General features: G+C 40.5%; 1 protein-coding gene across 1 annotated transcript; it reads left to right on the forward strand.

Moving 5' to 3' along the window:
* Positions 9,448–13,375, forward strand: LOC109706869. The gene is made up of 3 exons (XM_020227884.1): positions 9,448–9,830; positions 11,965–12,202; positions 12,958–13,375. Exons 1-3 carry the CDS (start codon positions 9,543–9,545, stop codon positions 13,107–13,109), a joined length of 678 nt encoding a protein of 225 aa, XP_020083473.1. The 5' UTR covers positions 9,448–9,542; the 3' UTR covers positions 13,110–13,375.

Here is a 16,411-nt window from a genome sequence, read left to right on the forward strand (position 1 = left end):
CCTTTTTCTTTTTCTTTTTTTTTTTTCATGTGACAATGGCTGTGGATTGCATACCTCTTCTCGGCTATATTTTGTTGGGATATAAATAAAAATTATTTAATTTATATTAAAGATAAGTATAATTTCAGATATAAAGAAAAATTAAAGTAAATTTTTGTTTGAATGAAAATTTGATTGTTTCTGAAAATAAGCTGAATAGTATTTGAATTGTTAGATTAAAATAACAAAAATAAAAATATTTATTATTTTAAAGTAATAATAGTTTATCTAATTAATTAATATCAAAATATTAATTAAAAATAAATTTAAAAATTTAAAAATTTATTAGCAATATTGTAAAAGATATAAAAAATACATTTATTAATTAATTATAATATATATCGTAACTTTGTAATTAATTAGTAAATTATTTAATTAGTTAGATGATTTGTTGAGAAATTAATTTAATTAGTCAAAATATTAATTAGTTGACCAATATAGAAATTAGTTATTAAATAAACACATTACAAAATTAATTTTTAATAACCTAATTAACTATAAATAATAAATTAATTAATTAATTACTATTTAAGCAATTGATATTTGATACTGTCTTTTATAAATTAATTAGATTAATTAATGATTTAATACGAGAATTAAAATTAGATATAGATTTAATTAAGCTTCTCCCAAGGGGGGGGGTGGAACAGCTGTTTGAATCTTATACCTGCTTATTTTTCAAAAAGGAGAATTACTGTTCTCTCTATACTAAAATGATATTTAGGTATAAGATAGGGAATAAGAGTTTATTTGCCACCTTATATCCTAACCAAACAATACCCAAAGGTATTACAGAGGTTAGACCACCAAATTTAAGCACAGACAAAAATATAAATTTGTAATCCGAAAATAGATTACTGAACATACAAAAGTAAATTTTAAGAGCAAAATTGTTACATGCGCAAGATTGAAAATGAAGGAAGAAATTACCTAGAACTCAGAAGAAGCAGGTTGAAAGTAAAATTTTAAACAAGAACAGTATACTCTGCAGTAACAAACACATCGACTAATAATTCTCACTCTACTAGAGCAATTTACGAAAAGAGGAAAAACATTCTCTCTCTCTCTACCATGAATGCAAGACATGGCCTCGTCCCTACCCCCTTTGCCTGCCAAATCCCTGCGGTAGGTGAAACAAGCAGAGACACCATTAGTGAGGAAGGTCAGGTGAGTTTAGCTTCCTGTGTGCGTATCTGTACGAGGGATCGCGTTGGAAAGGGGAAAAAAATCCTGAAGAGGCTCGCATGGGCGGACGAGGTAGGTGGTGAGTTATTGAAGGTTTCCTACTGTATTGACGACGACAAGTTGAACTTAGCTGAACCCGGTAAGGGCACCAATCGAGGTGCTAGGGAAGTATTTACTGCTGGACATCATTGGAGCAAGCTTCGGGGCGCGTCTGGTGGATTTTCGAGTGGGGATAAGACCAGCGGGGAAGGTGAGTCCAGTAATTGCCCCTCCCTGAACAAAGGTTCTTATAAAGAGGTGCTGCTAGGGAGGCCTTCGTCCCATACCCGTGTGCACAACCTCCAGCATCCTTACTCCCACTCCTCTCCTCTGCGCACCGCCCGGGGCCGCTCTTCAAGGAGGCCGGTGAGGAGGTGTTTCCGGTGCCTGGCAAGCGATCACCTCGTAGCGGCGTGTCGCGACCCCATACGGTGTTCCAGGTGCTGGAAAACCGGCCATCGAGCGATTCGCTGCAAGGAGACTCCATCGACTAGCAACTGCATTATGAATCGAGTGCCGAATCTCAGGGGGCGGGCTCCTCGGCCCAAGGTCTACGTACCCTACACTGAGGAGTACGTGCGTAGAGTTGAGCTACGCCGTAATGCCATCCTAGCAGATGTCATCCAGCCCGCCAACCTGGGCCCGGACCCTATCTCTGTCATCAAGACTGCGCTCGCCAGCCGTTTCGGGGGCTATACTGAGGACTTTGCTGTTGCGCGTTGCCGAGAAAGGGAGTTTGCAATTTTTTTGCCGGAGTGGGTCCCTGCTGCCGTCCTGATTAGAAGAGAAGTCCTCACGCTGGATGGCTTCTGGCTTCGATGTTGGCCGTGGGGCCGGTACCGTGATGCGCGGCCACATCGGGTCCAATATAAAGCGTGGATCCGCCTTATCAATCTCCCCTACGAGATTTGGTCCGTGCCTCGTGTGGCGGCGCTCGTCTGTGGTTTTGGCCGGTTCATCAAAGCGGACAGCGTGACCAAGGCGATGACGGACCTCCGCGCTTTCCGATGTCAGATTGCGCTTGACTCGATCACCAGCATCCCTCAAAATTTATCGGTGATCGTCGGCGAGGAAATTTTCCCGGTTATGGTGCACTTGGAGAGGTGGGAAAGAACTGTGGAAGGTGGAGGTGCAGCGCCACCTGCTCCGCCGCGCAATGGAGAAGCCAACAAAGACGAGCAGGCGCCTAATCGGATTCATGGCCGCTTTGACGACAGAGGAGAGGACCATGCAGATGAGGACATGGAGGACGCGCCTGGGGAGCTTGACGAAGCCGTACCTAACCCTTCAAATCATTCGACTTCGACGGTCTCGCCGGCAGCGCGCGCTCCCTCGGCGGCCCGCCAACTTGGTTCGGAGGTGTTGCGCCGACCGACGGTCTGCCGACGTGTCTGGATGGCAACGGGTCGCAGATACTCGAAGTCCGAGGCGTTGGCTGTGGTTGGCCCGAGGCAGGCTGACCGTAGCGGGGTTCCCGAGCTTTGTTCGAAACCGGCTAGTGGCCAGCTCAGGGACAGGATGACCTGTCTAGCTCCTCATTCCTCTTCAAGGGGAAATCTCTTTTCTCTGTTCGAAGAATTTCCTTGGGAGGGGGAGAGGCTGACTTTTGATGGCGTGGGGCCCGAGGTTGTTAATGCGCAGAGTAAAACCTCAAGTTCAAAACTCCTGTTGGCCACCTCGATCCTTGGGGTCACTTTTTTCACCCCCAATCCACTAGGAGTGCTGGGTGGCAGCCGGGGTGGGCTATCTTTTGGGCTGATTAGTGGGCCCCCACCGAGTATCCGAGCAGGGCCCGCTTCGTTATTTTTTTGTCAGGCCTTGAGAGCAATCTTGAGTGCACCATTGGCCCTTGAGCAGGGTTTCCTTTTCTCTTGTGACAGTTGGGCCTTTTCGATCACGCCTGCAGGGAAGGATTCAACGGACGGGTGCCGCATTACAGTAGATTCTTATTTTCTTCAGCAACTGCCACTCGGAGTTGTGGGAGCAGCCGCGACCAACTGCACTTTGCTCCCCTCTAGTGATCTGATTGCTGGGGACTCGGTCTTTTCAGATGCCTTCGGATTTCAATCGCCTTCCACCCCAGATCTTCTGGTTAGCCCAAACTTTGATCCGGTTCTGAGTGGGATCCCAGCGTGTGTGTTTGAGCCGCAGATACCGGGGGCAATAGAGCCAGTGCCGTCAGGTAGTTCAAGAGCCTCTTCCCCAGCGATTGTGCCAAGAACCTGTAAGTGACTCGCTGCATACCGCAAGCGATCAATCCTACACAAGGCAATGGAAAGGAAGAGCATTCAGCGTGAGGGGGTTCAGGAGGTTGGGCGCAGAACTCCTGTGGAGAAGATCACCTACAAGAGTCACCTCTGCGGGGTGGATTTAGGAGAGAACGAGGCTAAGACCTTCTCCGCTTTTCTGAACGAATGCAAATAGGCAGGACGAGTAGGGTTTCTGTAGACTCTTTTTTTGGGTTTTGGTGGTGAGAGTCTATCTGTTTTTTATATGTTTCGCGTCTGTAGCTGGAATGTTAGGGGGCTCAACGACCCCTCTAAACGGTGTGCCGTTAGGGCCGTAGTGTCTAAACTTCATAATGCAGTAGTTTGTATCCAGGAGTCGAAAGTTGACCATGTTTCGAGTTCCTTCCTTAGTAGTTTCGGGGGACCTTTGTTAAACAAATGTGTTTTTCTTGAAGCCAACGGTGCCTCTGGGGGAATTATTACGAGTTGGAGTTCCCTTTTTTCACTTGCTTGGAGGTAATCGTAAGGACATACTCCATTACTACTCTGCTTTCCTCCACCACGGGCGGGTCTAAGTTTTTTCTCACGAACGTCTACGGACCCGCCTCTTGGGACGGCAAGGAAGATTTCTTCGCCGAATTGGTTCAGCTGAAAGATCATTGCGTGGGCAAGTGGATCATCTGCGGCGATTTTAACTGTACGAGAGGTCAAGAGGAGCGAAGGGGAAAACTTTGGAGCACCAAAGCCACAAACTTATTCAACGAGCTGATCAGAGAGCTTGCCTTGATTGACCCACCGATGTCCAACCAATCCTTCACTTGGTCCAACATGCAAGCACTTCCAACGTGTGCGCGGCTCGATCGTTTCCTTGTCTCAACTGAATGGGATCAGGAGTTCCCCCTCTCCAGAGTTGAAGCACTTCCTCGAATTACTTCAGACCATTGCCCTATCTTGCTAACTGTGGAAAATTCTGCTAGGGTGAATCACACGATCTTCCGGTTCGAGGAGGCTTGGTTGAACCATGAGGGTTTTACCTCTAAACTTCCGGATTGGTGGAGGGAGGTTCCACTGAACACGCGGAATACCCAGAATAAATCGGCAGTTTTAACCTTCACAGCGAAGCTGAGACACTGTCGCATTAGGATCAAGGAGTGGTGTGCTAATGAATTCTACAGTATTAGAGGAGTTAAAAACCACCTAATGGAAGAAATACAGAAGATTGATAAAGCTGAGGAACTGGGTGATTTTTCGCACAACTTATGCTCTATGAGAGCGGAACTTAAGGCTAATCTAGGAAAAGTCTTGTACGACGAAGCAACACTTTGGAGATCCCGGGCCAAACAGCACTGGCTGCGAGAGGGGGACGGTAATACTAAGTTCTTCCACGCTGTAGCTAACGGCAGACGCAGAGCTAACTGGATTGGCACGATCGTCGATAACGGTTCCACTTACCAAGCCGAAGAGGATAAACGAAATTATTTTTACCAATCCTTCAAGTCACTGTTCACTCCTGAGGTATCGGCCCCACCTTCCTTTGGAAACTGGGACAGGTTATTCCAATCCGATAGCATTGCGACTCCTGATTTAGCAAGGTTATCCGATCCCTTCAATTTAGAGGAAATCAAGAAAGCCGTTTTTCAACTGGGAAGCGACAAGGCGCCGGGACCGGATGGTTTCCCTTTGAAGTTCTACCAAACGTTTTGGGACACTGTTAAGGATGATATTTTGAGTATCTTTCAGGAAATGTACGAGGGAAGGCTCTCCACGGATGCCATCGACTACTCTTTCATTTGCCTTATTCCTAAGAACGAGGGGGCAGTGCGAGCAAATGACTTTAGACCCATAAGCTTGTTAAACGGGATCCAAAAAATTTTATCTAAGGTTTTGACCAATAGGCTAGACCAGGTTATGAAGGATCTGATATCCCCGTCTCAGTCTGCTTTCCTGAAAGGCAGGAACATTACCGACGCTTTTGCATCAGTTTCCGAACTTATTGGATGGGGTAGCAAATTGTCNTATATATATATAGGAGTGATCTGTGAAATTTGGACTCGTCATTAGTAAATTTCACATTGTTAAAATACCATCATCTTTCAATCATCATAATGTGATGATTTTATGCATAGTTAAGAACAATCTACTTACATCGTCATCTAAAATAAATACTCGTCATTTTCATCTCTCCCAACCTAATATGTAACAAAAATAACCTAATATTTGAATTGAGATTAAGGGTTCGTTTGGAATTGCGGGGAGATTGCGTTATGTGCGATGGAAAAATATGTTGAAAAAAATATCCTTTTGTTTTACGTAGAGTGATGAGTCAGTAACGATATATTTTCCACGGTCCCACCGGATAACGCAGAAGCATATCTCTATATATTTTTTTCTCAACTCTATTTTATCTAATAGCGTTGGATAGAGCTCAATATCAAACTAAACCTAAATATTCAACACATTTTATATAATTTTGAGCCACTGGCTTATAAGAATAATCTCAAATTATCTATCATTGGACCTATTAAGAGAAGTGCTAGAATTAACAAAAACGCTTGATGTTATTAATTAAACCAAATGTCATAATAAATGATATTATTTGATACTAAAGATTAGCATGCGGGATTATTTTTTTAGATGTTAATTACATCAGGAGTCAAATATAAAATAATGCCTTTTCTTTCACCTGGCTATTAGTTAGGGATTTGAGCACCCACTGTAGTTAGCGAGATTTTAAGTTTAGCATGTGATTGGTTACACGTAAAACTGTGAAAAAAAAATTCAGTAAAAATAAAAATTTTTGAGAAAAATTTTTTTATGCTCTCTGGTAGGGCTGGCAAACGAGCGAGCCGGCTCGNGTCTGATCAAGAGATCATCCTCTCTCTCTCTATCTTTCCCTCGTCCAGCTAGCTCCCTCTTTCTCTCTCTCTCCTCCTCTCTCCTACTCTCTCTCTCTCTTCCCTTCTCCTCTCTATCTTAGCCCCTTTCTCTCTCTCCCTATCATTCATTCTCTCTCTCTTTTCACAGGGCTGGCTTGGGCAGCGTCAACAGCGGCAATGGCTTGCGTTGGCGCCGTCGCTAGGGGTCGGAAAGGGAGAGTGCAGCGGCGGCAGCAGCGGCCACGGAGGTTGCGGGGGCGTCGAGGGCGGAGATGTCCGCCGCCGAGAGGATGGCCAGCGCGCGAGTGGAGAGCGAGCAGCGGCAGGCGGGGAGAGGGCTAATGAAGGGATGGAGGTTGGGGCGGCGGTGGCGGTGGCGGTGGCGGTGGCGGTGGCGATGGCGGTGGCGGTGGCGGTGGCGATGGCGGGGGACACCCACTCAACCCTACCACCACTGGACCACGGCTGGCCACCACGCCGGCTTCATCGTCATGTACGGCTTCACCTTCTTCTCCGCCAACTTCGGCCCCAACGGCACCACCTTCATTGTGCCCCGCCGAGATCTTCCCCGCCAGGCTGCGCTCCACCTGCCACGGCATCTTCGCCGCCGCCGGCTAGGTTGGCGCCATCGATCATTCCAAAGATCTCATTTGCCCTCAAAAAAAAGAAAAAAAAAGAAAAAAAAAAAGAGAGAGGCATGAAGTATAACTTCGCAACTTCTTATCTGTTTTTATTTTTTTCATTTCTAATATTATTTTTTTTTTCAACAGAAAAGATCAAAATGTCTTTTTTTTTTATAATAAATAGAAATGGTCATATGCTTCACTACAATTTTTTCTGGGCATGTATTCTTCTTCTTAAACCTCTTTTTATTTACTTTTTTTTAATTATAAATTTTTTTTGTTTTATTTTTCTACTTAACTGTTTCATTATAATTTTACTTAACTATAATATAAAATTAATCGTTAACCGCAGCGAAACGCGGATTCTATACTAGTAACTAGAAACTTTTTATTAGTTTCATAATGTGAATTCAAAATAAATAAATAAATATTAATAATGTTAGAAACTTGATTCGACTCTAACTCACCTTTTTAAACAACTGTTGGAGATTCCAACAATCTAACTCTCAATTTCCAGAAGGGCTATCCAAAACACCAACCAAACAGCCCAAAAATGTGGATTGGCCTGTGGTGGGCCCCTTCCTAATCTAGAAATTGTTGACTAGACCATTAATAAATAAATATATTAAACTAAAAAAAATGCTATGTGTACACCTTAGGTGGAAAAGTATATTTTACACTCCCTTCGTCTAAAGATTAAAAAGTATTTTTAAAATTTTTAATATTTTAAAAAATAGAATTATGATAAGACTAGTAAAATAAAATTGATCATTGAATAAATAAAATATAAGATTAACACTTTTTTTTAATATATATATAGATAGGAGTGATCTGTGAAATTTGGACTCGTCATTAGTAAATTTCACATTGTTAAAATACCATCATCTTTCAATCATCATAATGTGATGATTTTATGCAAAGTTAAGAATAATCTACTTATACATCGTCATCTAAAATAAATACTCGTCATTTTCATCTCTCCCAACCTAATATGTAACAAAAATAACCTAATATTTGAATTGAGATTAAGGCTTCGTTTGGAATTGCGGGAAGATTACGTTATGTGCGATGAAAAAGTACGTTGAAAAAATATCTTTTTTGTTTTACGTACAGTGATGAGTCAGTTACGATATATTTTCTGCGGTCCCACCGGAGAACGCAGAAGCATACTCTATATATTTTTTTCTCAACTTTATTTTATCTAATAGCGTTGGATAGAGCTCAATATCAAACTAAGCCTAAATATTCAACACATTTATATAATTTTGAGCCACTGACTTATAAGAATAATCTCAAATTATCTATCATTGGACCTATAAAGAGAAGTGCTAGAATTAACAAAAACGCTTGATGTTATTAATTAAACCAAATGTCATAATAAAAGACATTATTTGATACTAAAGACTAGCATGTGGGATTTTTTTTTTAGATGTTAATTACACCAGGAGTCAAATATAAAATAATGCNATATATATAATATTTATAAATATAATGTATTTTAATTATATATAGGCTTTAATTTAATTTGGGCCATTATTGTTGGCCCATAAAATAAACTCAACAAGTACAATCGTACAATTGAGCCCAATTCTAAATTTACATAATACACTCTCTCTTTCAGTCTTTCACTGTTGCACGTAACCCTAAAACATGATAACATTCAAATTTTCAAATCCCTATTTTTTTTCCTCTCTCTCTCTCTCTCTCAGACCCTCATCTAGTTAGGAAGTTACCCTAGCTCACATTTCTTATAATTATTTTGTATTTTAAACTATTGGACATATTGCATCAAATTGTAGGTAATGTTCTATAAAAATTAAACTATTGATTATATAATGTCGAGAATTTCAATCAGCTCGTTTAGAGCTCGAGCTCGACTCGACTCGAAATTAGGCTCGCTCGAGCTCGGCTCGAATTAATTTCAAGCCGAGCTTGAGCCTAGATTTAGGCTCGAAATTAATTTCAAGCCGAATTTGAGCTGAAATAAGCTCGCTCGAGCTCGGCTCGTTTCCACCCCTACTCTCTGGTGTTTGATTTGTAGGAAAAAAAAAAAAATCAACTGATCCAGGTCGCTTGTGGACTCTCTGGTCCACGAGGTGAAGTTCACATCGTGGACCGAGTGTTAACATCCTACTCCGCATTTTTTTCTACGAAGTTTACAATTTTCAATTTTCGCTTGAAGAGAAGGAAAAACCAAAACACTAGTTTTCTAAAAGTCTGTAAATTTTTTTTTTTTTAACGAACAATCAAAAAATAAAAAATTATTTTTTCCATGTAATTTTTGGACTAATTTTACAAGGATCCAAAGACACCCATAAAACAAACTGGCTCGGTTCTCTGTACCCGGTCCAGCTACTTATTAGTCCTCACATCCATCGGCCACGTGGACGCACGCAATCCGCCACGTGTCCTCTGCATTTATTATTTTATTTTTATTTATTAAAATTAAAACCCCAACCCCTGTACCTTTTCCCCGACCCTCCCACTCCTTTACTCGCCTCTCTCGTTCTCTCTGAGTGGACCTCCAACCCCGACCTTCAGCGGGAGAAAAAATGGCGGAACCCCAAGAGAAGAGCAAGCGATCCTCCAACGCCGCTCTTGCGGACGATCTCGACCGTTCGATCGAGATCGACGGCCCCTACTACGACACCCTCCCCGCGCTCCTCCGCAGCTTCTTCGACGTGGTCGTCTCCCCCGCGCCGCCGCCGCTCATCCAGCGGATCAAGGACGCCACCGCGAAGTGCGCCCCGCGGCTTCGAGAAGCTTCTAGAAACTCCGCGCGAGATCTTCTGCAATGGACTAGGCGGGGGAGCGCCCTACGCGCGCTTCTCGTCATCTCGGTGAGTGTATTATTAAAGAGGGCTAAGATCCTAATAAAATTGAGCAGAAGATAGTAGTGATCTACTCTTTGTAGTATTTCTCCGATTTCTTCTTCTTTTTTTTTCATTTGTTAATTTTAGAGCTTATCAGTTTCAACTCTATTTATTAGCCATAGTTGATTTTTTTTATTTTTACAAATTAGTTGTTTATTTCTACTAGAATAAAGCAGTGTGTGGTTTATATTTGAGATCTGTTCAACTTTTAGGGGGAGAATTTTTTTGATGTCGAAATTAGTCAACTAATTCGCTTCAATTTCTAGAGAGGTAACGTTTGTGAGAGAGTAAGTATATAATTCTGGATAATTATTGTGATTTATGATTGAAAATTATGGCTTGACATTCTTGTAATCTAAAAATCTCTGAATCGACAAATCCACTGCAGAGCGTGGATATTTTGATATATGGATGTTGTGAAGCTATTGTGGTGTGGAAATTTTCATATTCATAGCTTCTGGTGCTGATTATAAACCTTAAGTCTAGATAAGTATAGGATTGACTTGATGAAATTAGATTACCAAATGTTTTTCTGCGGTGAAATTAAGTATCAGCCCTCTTTTTGTTCACGAAAGATATCAATCACCTGCGGCGCTTTGCCCCTTTTGATGGAGGTTTCTTCAAGTGAATAACATGGTGTGATTAAAAGTCTTGATAATGATGGTGGGACGTTATAAGTAGCGAGTAGATTCATGAAGAAGAGGCCAAACGGCATCAGAAAAGAAGCATCAGAACAAAGTTGCGGAATATGAGAAAATGTTTTTCTTGAATGGTAGGAGGATCTGTAGAATCGGGTCATAAGACTTGCTTCTTCTAGTTCTATTTGTAAGATCAGGACAGCAGGAGCGCGACAAAGTGGAATTGTTTTATCGCATTATGCAATCAGCACGTCTTGTGAAATATAGTCTAGCAACAGAGTGTAACTTAGTTTGAGGAGCATTGGAGCAAAAGGTTTTTATATGATTCTAATCGATTGTTGGCCTGAAGCCCGTTCCCTTTGGGCTTATGTAAATGTGTTATTCGAGTAGAGCTGTCGGAATAAGCTCTACTAGATATTCTGATTGCAGCTCTCCCATTAGCTTCTTAACGTAGTTAGAAGCAACCGACCGTCCCTAGCGCAAGTGGCAAAGGGCTTGGTGGTCGGTACCTGAGATCCCAAGTTCGAATCCTAGTTGATTCATATTTTCAGCTAAGTTTATTTCTAAATGAAATAAACGAAGCGGGTAGCATGTTACCTATCTCTCAAAAAAACATAGCTAGAAGCAGAAGCTTCGAATTGCATCATCGAATGTTGGACCTTAAGCTCATTTCCGCTTCATGCCTAGGCCAGAGGTTTTAGCACTTTTTGTTCTCTAAATGCCTGACTTCCTACACCTAATTTACGAAAGCTGCCGAGTTTCGGATAAGGATCATTTTTTTTTTCGACATGCTCTTAAAATCGATGCATTCCCGAAGTAGACTAACGATGCAACTGAAGTTCATTCATCCGTGTCCATGTTCACAAAGCGATGTTTGATAGACCGAATCCCCGTCATGTGAACTTTTGCTAAATGATTCTAGAAAAGCTTTTTCTCCTTTTTTGGGCAGAATTTGTATTTTGCTTTGGTCCTCAACAATTGAAGAACTATTGGAGCTTACATACTTTACAATTTAAATTAATTGTGTGTTGGGTAGTTTGGAGAGAAGTCGGAAGAATTAGAGGATCAAACCTACCTGGGATATGTGCCAACCCCGTGGACTATATGGAAGTTACTGTATTATATGTATCACTTTGCATACTTGAGATGGATTATTGTTGTAAAGATAATTCCACTTGGGTGTTTTATACATAGCTAACAACTCCATCTAGATTTTCTCTGGAAAGTTCAATTTACTTTTGATATTGTTGTTAAAGCATGAGCTTTGCAAGCAAAAATGCAGCTTGAGAAACTTCCAAACACAACTTGTTTGTCGTGTTTTGTTTATTAATTGATATAAGTGTCAACTGCACTCATAAGTTATAATTCAAATATTTACTATAGTGGAAAAGTTATAGGTGATTTTTCAACCTTCATCAGTAGGTAACAGACAACTATCAATAGTTAATTATTTTGCTTGGCAGGTTGGATCAATCACACTTGTGGCTTTGACTGGGCTGCTGGTTTTTATGTTGTTCTTCGTAGCTGCAACAGTGAATGCTATAATCATCTCACTCCTCGTGTCCTTGGCAGCTGCTGGAGGCTGTTTAGCTCTTTTTTTTGCTTTCTCGACAGCAATATACATCGGAGCATTGTCAGTTGCAGTCTTTGTTATTTCCACCACGACCATCTCAACCATCATTGCTGTTCTGGTAGCCACTGGTGCGTAATGCTACTTTCTAGAATATTCTTCTTTTATATAAATAAATTTTCTCCCAGTATGGGTTCTCTTGATCTAATACTATCGGAGCCCCTTATTCAGTGGAGTGCCATTTGAGAGGACTAAAATTATACATCCCAGTATGGGTTTTCTTTTGATGCATGGTAGAAAGTACGGACTATAGATTCATACTCTTATAAAAACCATATATTATATATAATTCACTACTGCCGTAAAATGTTGAATCCCTTCTATAATTCACCAGCTGAAGTTAGAACAGCTGTCCCCAACACGACCAATACAGATATTTCTTGATTGGCGTTCTTTCAGCTTGCATATGCCATAGTAACACCTGCAAATATTTGTACATCTAATTTGAAAAAAGTATTGTAATGTATATAGGAGGAAGTGCAACTTTTGAAGCTTGACAATTTTAGGACCTCAGTTATGCAAATACTTACCAGATGACTTGTAGAATGTGAAGTGTTAATAAGCAATTTTGCTGCGCAGTAGCTGACAAACAGCTACATTCCTTGGTGGGCGAGCATCTAAAAGCTTTTCCTTGGCAGAATTGATGTTAGATAGATATCTAACACGGCAAAGACCACAATGAAACAGTATAATTCTTTCCAGTTCATGAGCTCTAGTCTTTACTATGATCACTACACTCCATGGAAAAAAGTTAAATCTTTTCTTCAAGTGCTTTTGTTTTCTGAATCTACAAAGACCAGAAATTATGTTCATTAATTTGGTGCAGGGTGGATTGGATTCTTTTGGGTTATCTGGGTTGCGGCCCGAAAAAGCTTGGACCTGACCAGGCAATCAGTCAAGATGACAGGTTCGGCAATTTCAGCATATTCTGCTGCTCGGCAAGCAAGACGTGATGTGAACTCGAAGTCCGCCGATTAAATTTAATTCCACTCCCTTGGAGACTTTTGCTTGTATCTCCGGAGTATGGAGTTATCTTTGTAAATTTTGCTTTGCGTAGACCGACTGTACAAATTTATTCTCTGTTTTGGTGAAAACATTCCTTTTTAAGTTGCATCCTATGTTTAATTATCCTCTTTGGTTTGTTCTCCATGCTTGCTATTCCTTGTTATGTATATGGATTTGTGGATCGGGAAATATATTAATAATATATTTAGGCAGCTGAAAGGGAACACCAAATTTAATCAGTATGAAACTTCACTTTTCCAGAATTGCTTTGCAGGGGATGATCTCAGAAACTTGTTTGCTGCCTTTTCTTCTACTCTGTTTTTTTACAGTATGATACTGTAGGTATCATTGGGGATAACAAGGAAGGGCACATTATACGTTCGATACAAAAGGTTAAATAAGGGCTCTATTTTCATATCTGAGCGATTCAGATTGTTATTTATGTCAGTTATGTTTGTGTATGCAGCAGCATGCCTGTGTGTTATTTGGCTACGTCAGAGGATACATACGCACACGCACACGTACCTGCTAAACGTCCCGTATGAACACGTGCATGCAGTAGACAACTTACCTACGTATTCATGTGCTCCCATGTGCTCCACCGTTTATCCCCTTCGCCGTAACACATGGAACAGTGACGTGCCCAAGTCCTCCTCATATTAATAACACTACGTCCCCCATGTTAAGTAACATGAGTAGTTACTCTTGCAATGTGTCCAAATAATTTTACCGGGTCATATAAGATGGTGAATGTGCCCCCATAATATTTCTATACAAGGCTCTGGTCACTTTCTAACAACAAGACAAAAGAATACTTGGGGCCCACATTCGAACCATCAAGGACCCCTTTAACTGTTCACTGAATTGAGTGGTCAGAGAGGGCTCAAAACCTACTAAAGATACTCAATCTTAAAAACCCTATCTTTTGATATAAAAACTAACAAAATTTTCTTGAGTTATATTCATGTATGAGCCCCCTTTCACACTCTTCCATGCAAACTCTACCCATACCTATTTTATCTAACATCTATAGGCTCTCTCTCTTTCTCTCTCTTGATGGCACATGGTTTGGTTCTATCATACCATGGATTCTTTCATGAGAGGACAACGTATTGTATTGTAAACTGTAATGCATTCCCTGCCAAAAGGATATCTTACAAGAGTTATGAACCCGAGAAATTAGCAGCAAAAAAGCTCCCTCCCCTTCAATTATTTACTTTTGTGCATTGCCCTAAATGGCCCTCTTCTTTTCCTTGAATTTGCACTGGGACAACAAGATTCAGGAGAATTTAGTTAGTCTCTATGAAAGAGTCTTGATTTATTAATTAATGCTCCATTAATGCACCTCAAACAAGGCAAAATCTCTTTTTATTAAATATAAAGGATTGAGAGAGAGAGAGAGAGAGAAATGAGAACCAAAAGAGATAAAGAAGAAAATGTTGTCTAGCAAGAAACTGGTCATAGAAAGGAAGAAAAGAAAACCGCATAGATTTTGGCTTCGAAACATTTCTTCTTTCCATTAACTTATTGAATATATTTATTACTAAAGCAACGCCTCTTTTCACTCTTGCAATGCCTTCCAGTGGACAAAGTTATGTGTAAGTCTAACAAAAAAAATTGAAACAATAACACAGATAAATTCATTACAATCGGCGCGAAGGAAACGAAACTACACTCCTTTAATTTTATTTAATTCTATTTTTATGTTGCATGCAAAGCTTAGTTTCATCTATATATGCTGCGTTCTAGAAGTTGAAAAGTCCATAGACCATGTCAAACAGTAATGGACTACAATATGACTCGGGTCGAGCTGCATTATCCTTAAAACTTCAGATGGGGAAAAAGAAGAGCTTTCCATGAAAGATAGGGATAGTATTGGAACTTCATCAATAAATGGACAGGTCAATCATGCATTACCCATGCATAGAAACAAAAGAAACAGATTCATGAGCCACAAAGCAACAAAGCCTACAAAGACACTCCTTTTCCTTTCTCTTTTCCTACAAAGATACCCCTCACCTAAATTTACTAAAAAAGAAACCCATCCATTGCATACACTTACAATAAGTTGTTATCTCCAGTGATGCCAACCACCAGGATACTTTTTTCTAGATTTTTAAAAAGGCATCTCAACTCACTATATAGCACAGCCCAGTAGTTGGAAACTTAAAGGCATTTCACACCCCCACATAACTGAAACTAGTATCAGTGTCCATCAAGCGAAAAATAAAGGAGATAGTATAAGGACAAGGAGATAGCAATGGAGGACACTCAAGTGGTGGAGTGTAGATGCTGTGGAATGTGGGAGGAGTGCACAATGGACTACATTAAGCGGGTGAAGGATCAGTTCGGAGGGGTTTGGGTCTGCGGATTGTGCGCGGAGGCGATAAAGGACGAGCAGTTGCGGCTCGGAGTGGAGCGCGAAGCCGCCATGTTGGTGCATGCCAAGTTCAGAGAGATCGCGAGCGTCGATCCGACGATTCGCATCGCGCAGTCCCTGCTCCAGTTGCTGAAGAAAATGATCTCTTCATCCAATGCCAACTCTTAGCACTTACGTTAATTTCTTCAGTTTGTAATGCGTGTCCATCTTTTCCTTAACAAACTAATGTTGTTGGACTTTTTCATGTAGTTTAGCGAACTAATTTATGTTAGTAATGAAGTACATAACTCTGCTTTTTTGCCACCCCCCCAAAAATGCTGCCACTTTTAGTGATTATGAAACTGTAGAATGCTCGAGATCATTCAGATATGAAGTTCTAGTGTGTGTGTGTGTGTGTGTGTGGGTCTTAAAAAAAATGAAAGATTATGGCAACTCCATTTGAGATACTGATGCCTCGCAGTTTCCAGATCATTCAAAGTATCAATTATATACTCTTTCAACTTTTTTTCTGAAGGCAAAAAAAAAAAAAAGAAAAAAAGATCAACAGCTCAGCTTTTCTACTGTATCATTCAGTAATTTTTTTATTTTTCCTGAAATGAACCAGCAGAAATTGGTGAGGTATTATACTTGGCCTCTTTTCAGTTTTTTTTTTTTTTTTTTAATGAAGCAGCGGAAATATTCTTTGGCCTCTTTTTTTTTTTTTCTTTTTTTAGAATAGGGAGGCTATCTTGTTATTTGAAATTGCTCTTTCATGTAAAACAAGAAAAAGAAAAAAAATTTCTTAGTATATACTACTTTTGAAGCGATAAAATTCACCCTTAAAATACTTTATCAATAATCTTCTGTGGTCAACTAGTCTTTTGTGTAGTCCTCAAATTATAACATCTAAAAGAGA

This window comes from Ananas comosus, linkage group 2 (assembly GCF_001540865.1).
Source record: "Ananas comosus cultivar F153 linkage group 2, ASM154086v1, whole genome shotgun sequence".
In the NCBI taxonomy this organism is placed as follows: Eukaryota; Viridiplantae; Streptophyta; class Magnoliopsida; order Poales; family Bromeliaceae; genus Ananas; species Ananas comosus.

What these genes read in the sequence shown, in the direction of transcription:
- LOC109706869 (XM_020227884.1), top strand. Translation starts at nt 9,543, where the DNA reads ATGGCGGAACCCCAAGAGAAGAGCAAGCGATCCTCCAACGCCGCTCTT. An exon ending in GCGCGCTTCTCGTCATCTCG is followed by an intron (nt 9,831 to 11,964) that starts GTGAGTGTATTA and finishes TTTGCTTGGCAG; the next exon opens with GTTGGATCAATCACACTTGT. An exon ending in TGCTGTTCTGGTAGCCACTG is followed by an intron (nt 12,203 to 12,957) that starts GTGCGTAATGCT and finishes AATTTGGTGCAG; the next exon opens with GGTGGATTGGATTCTTTTGG.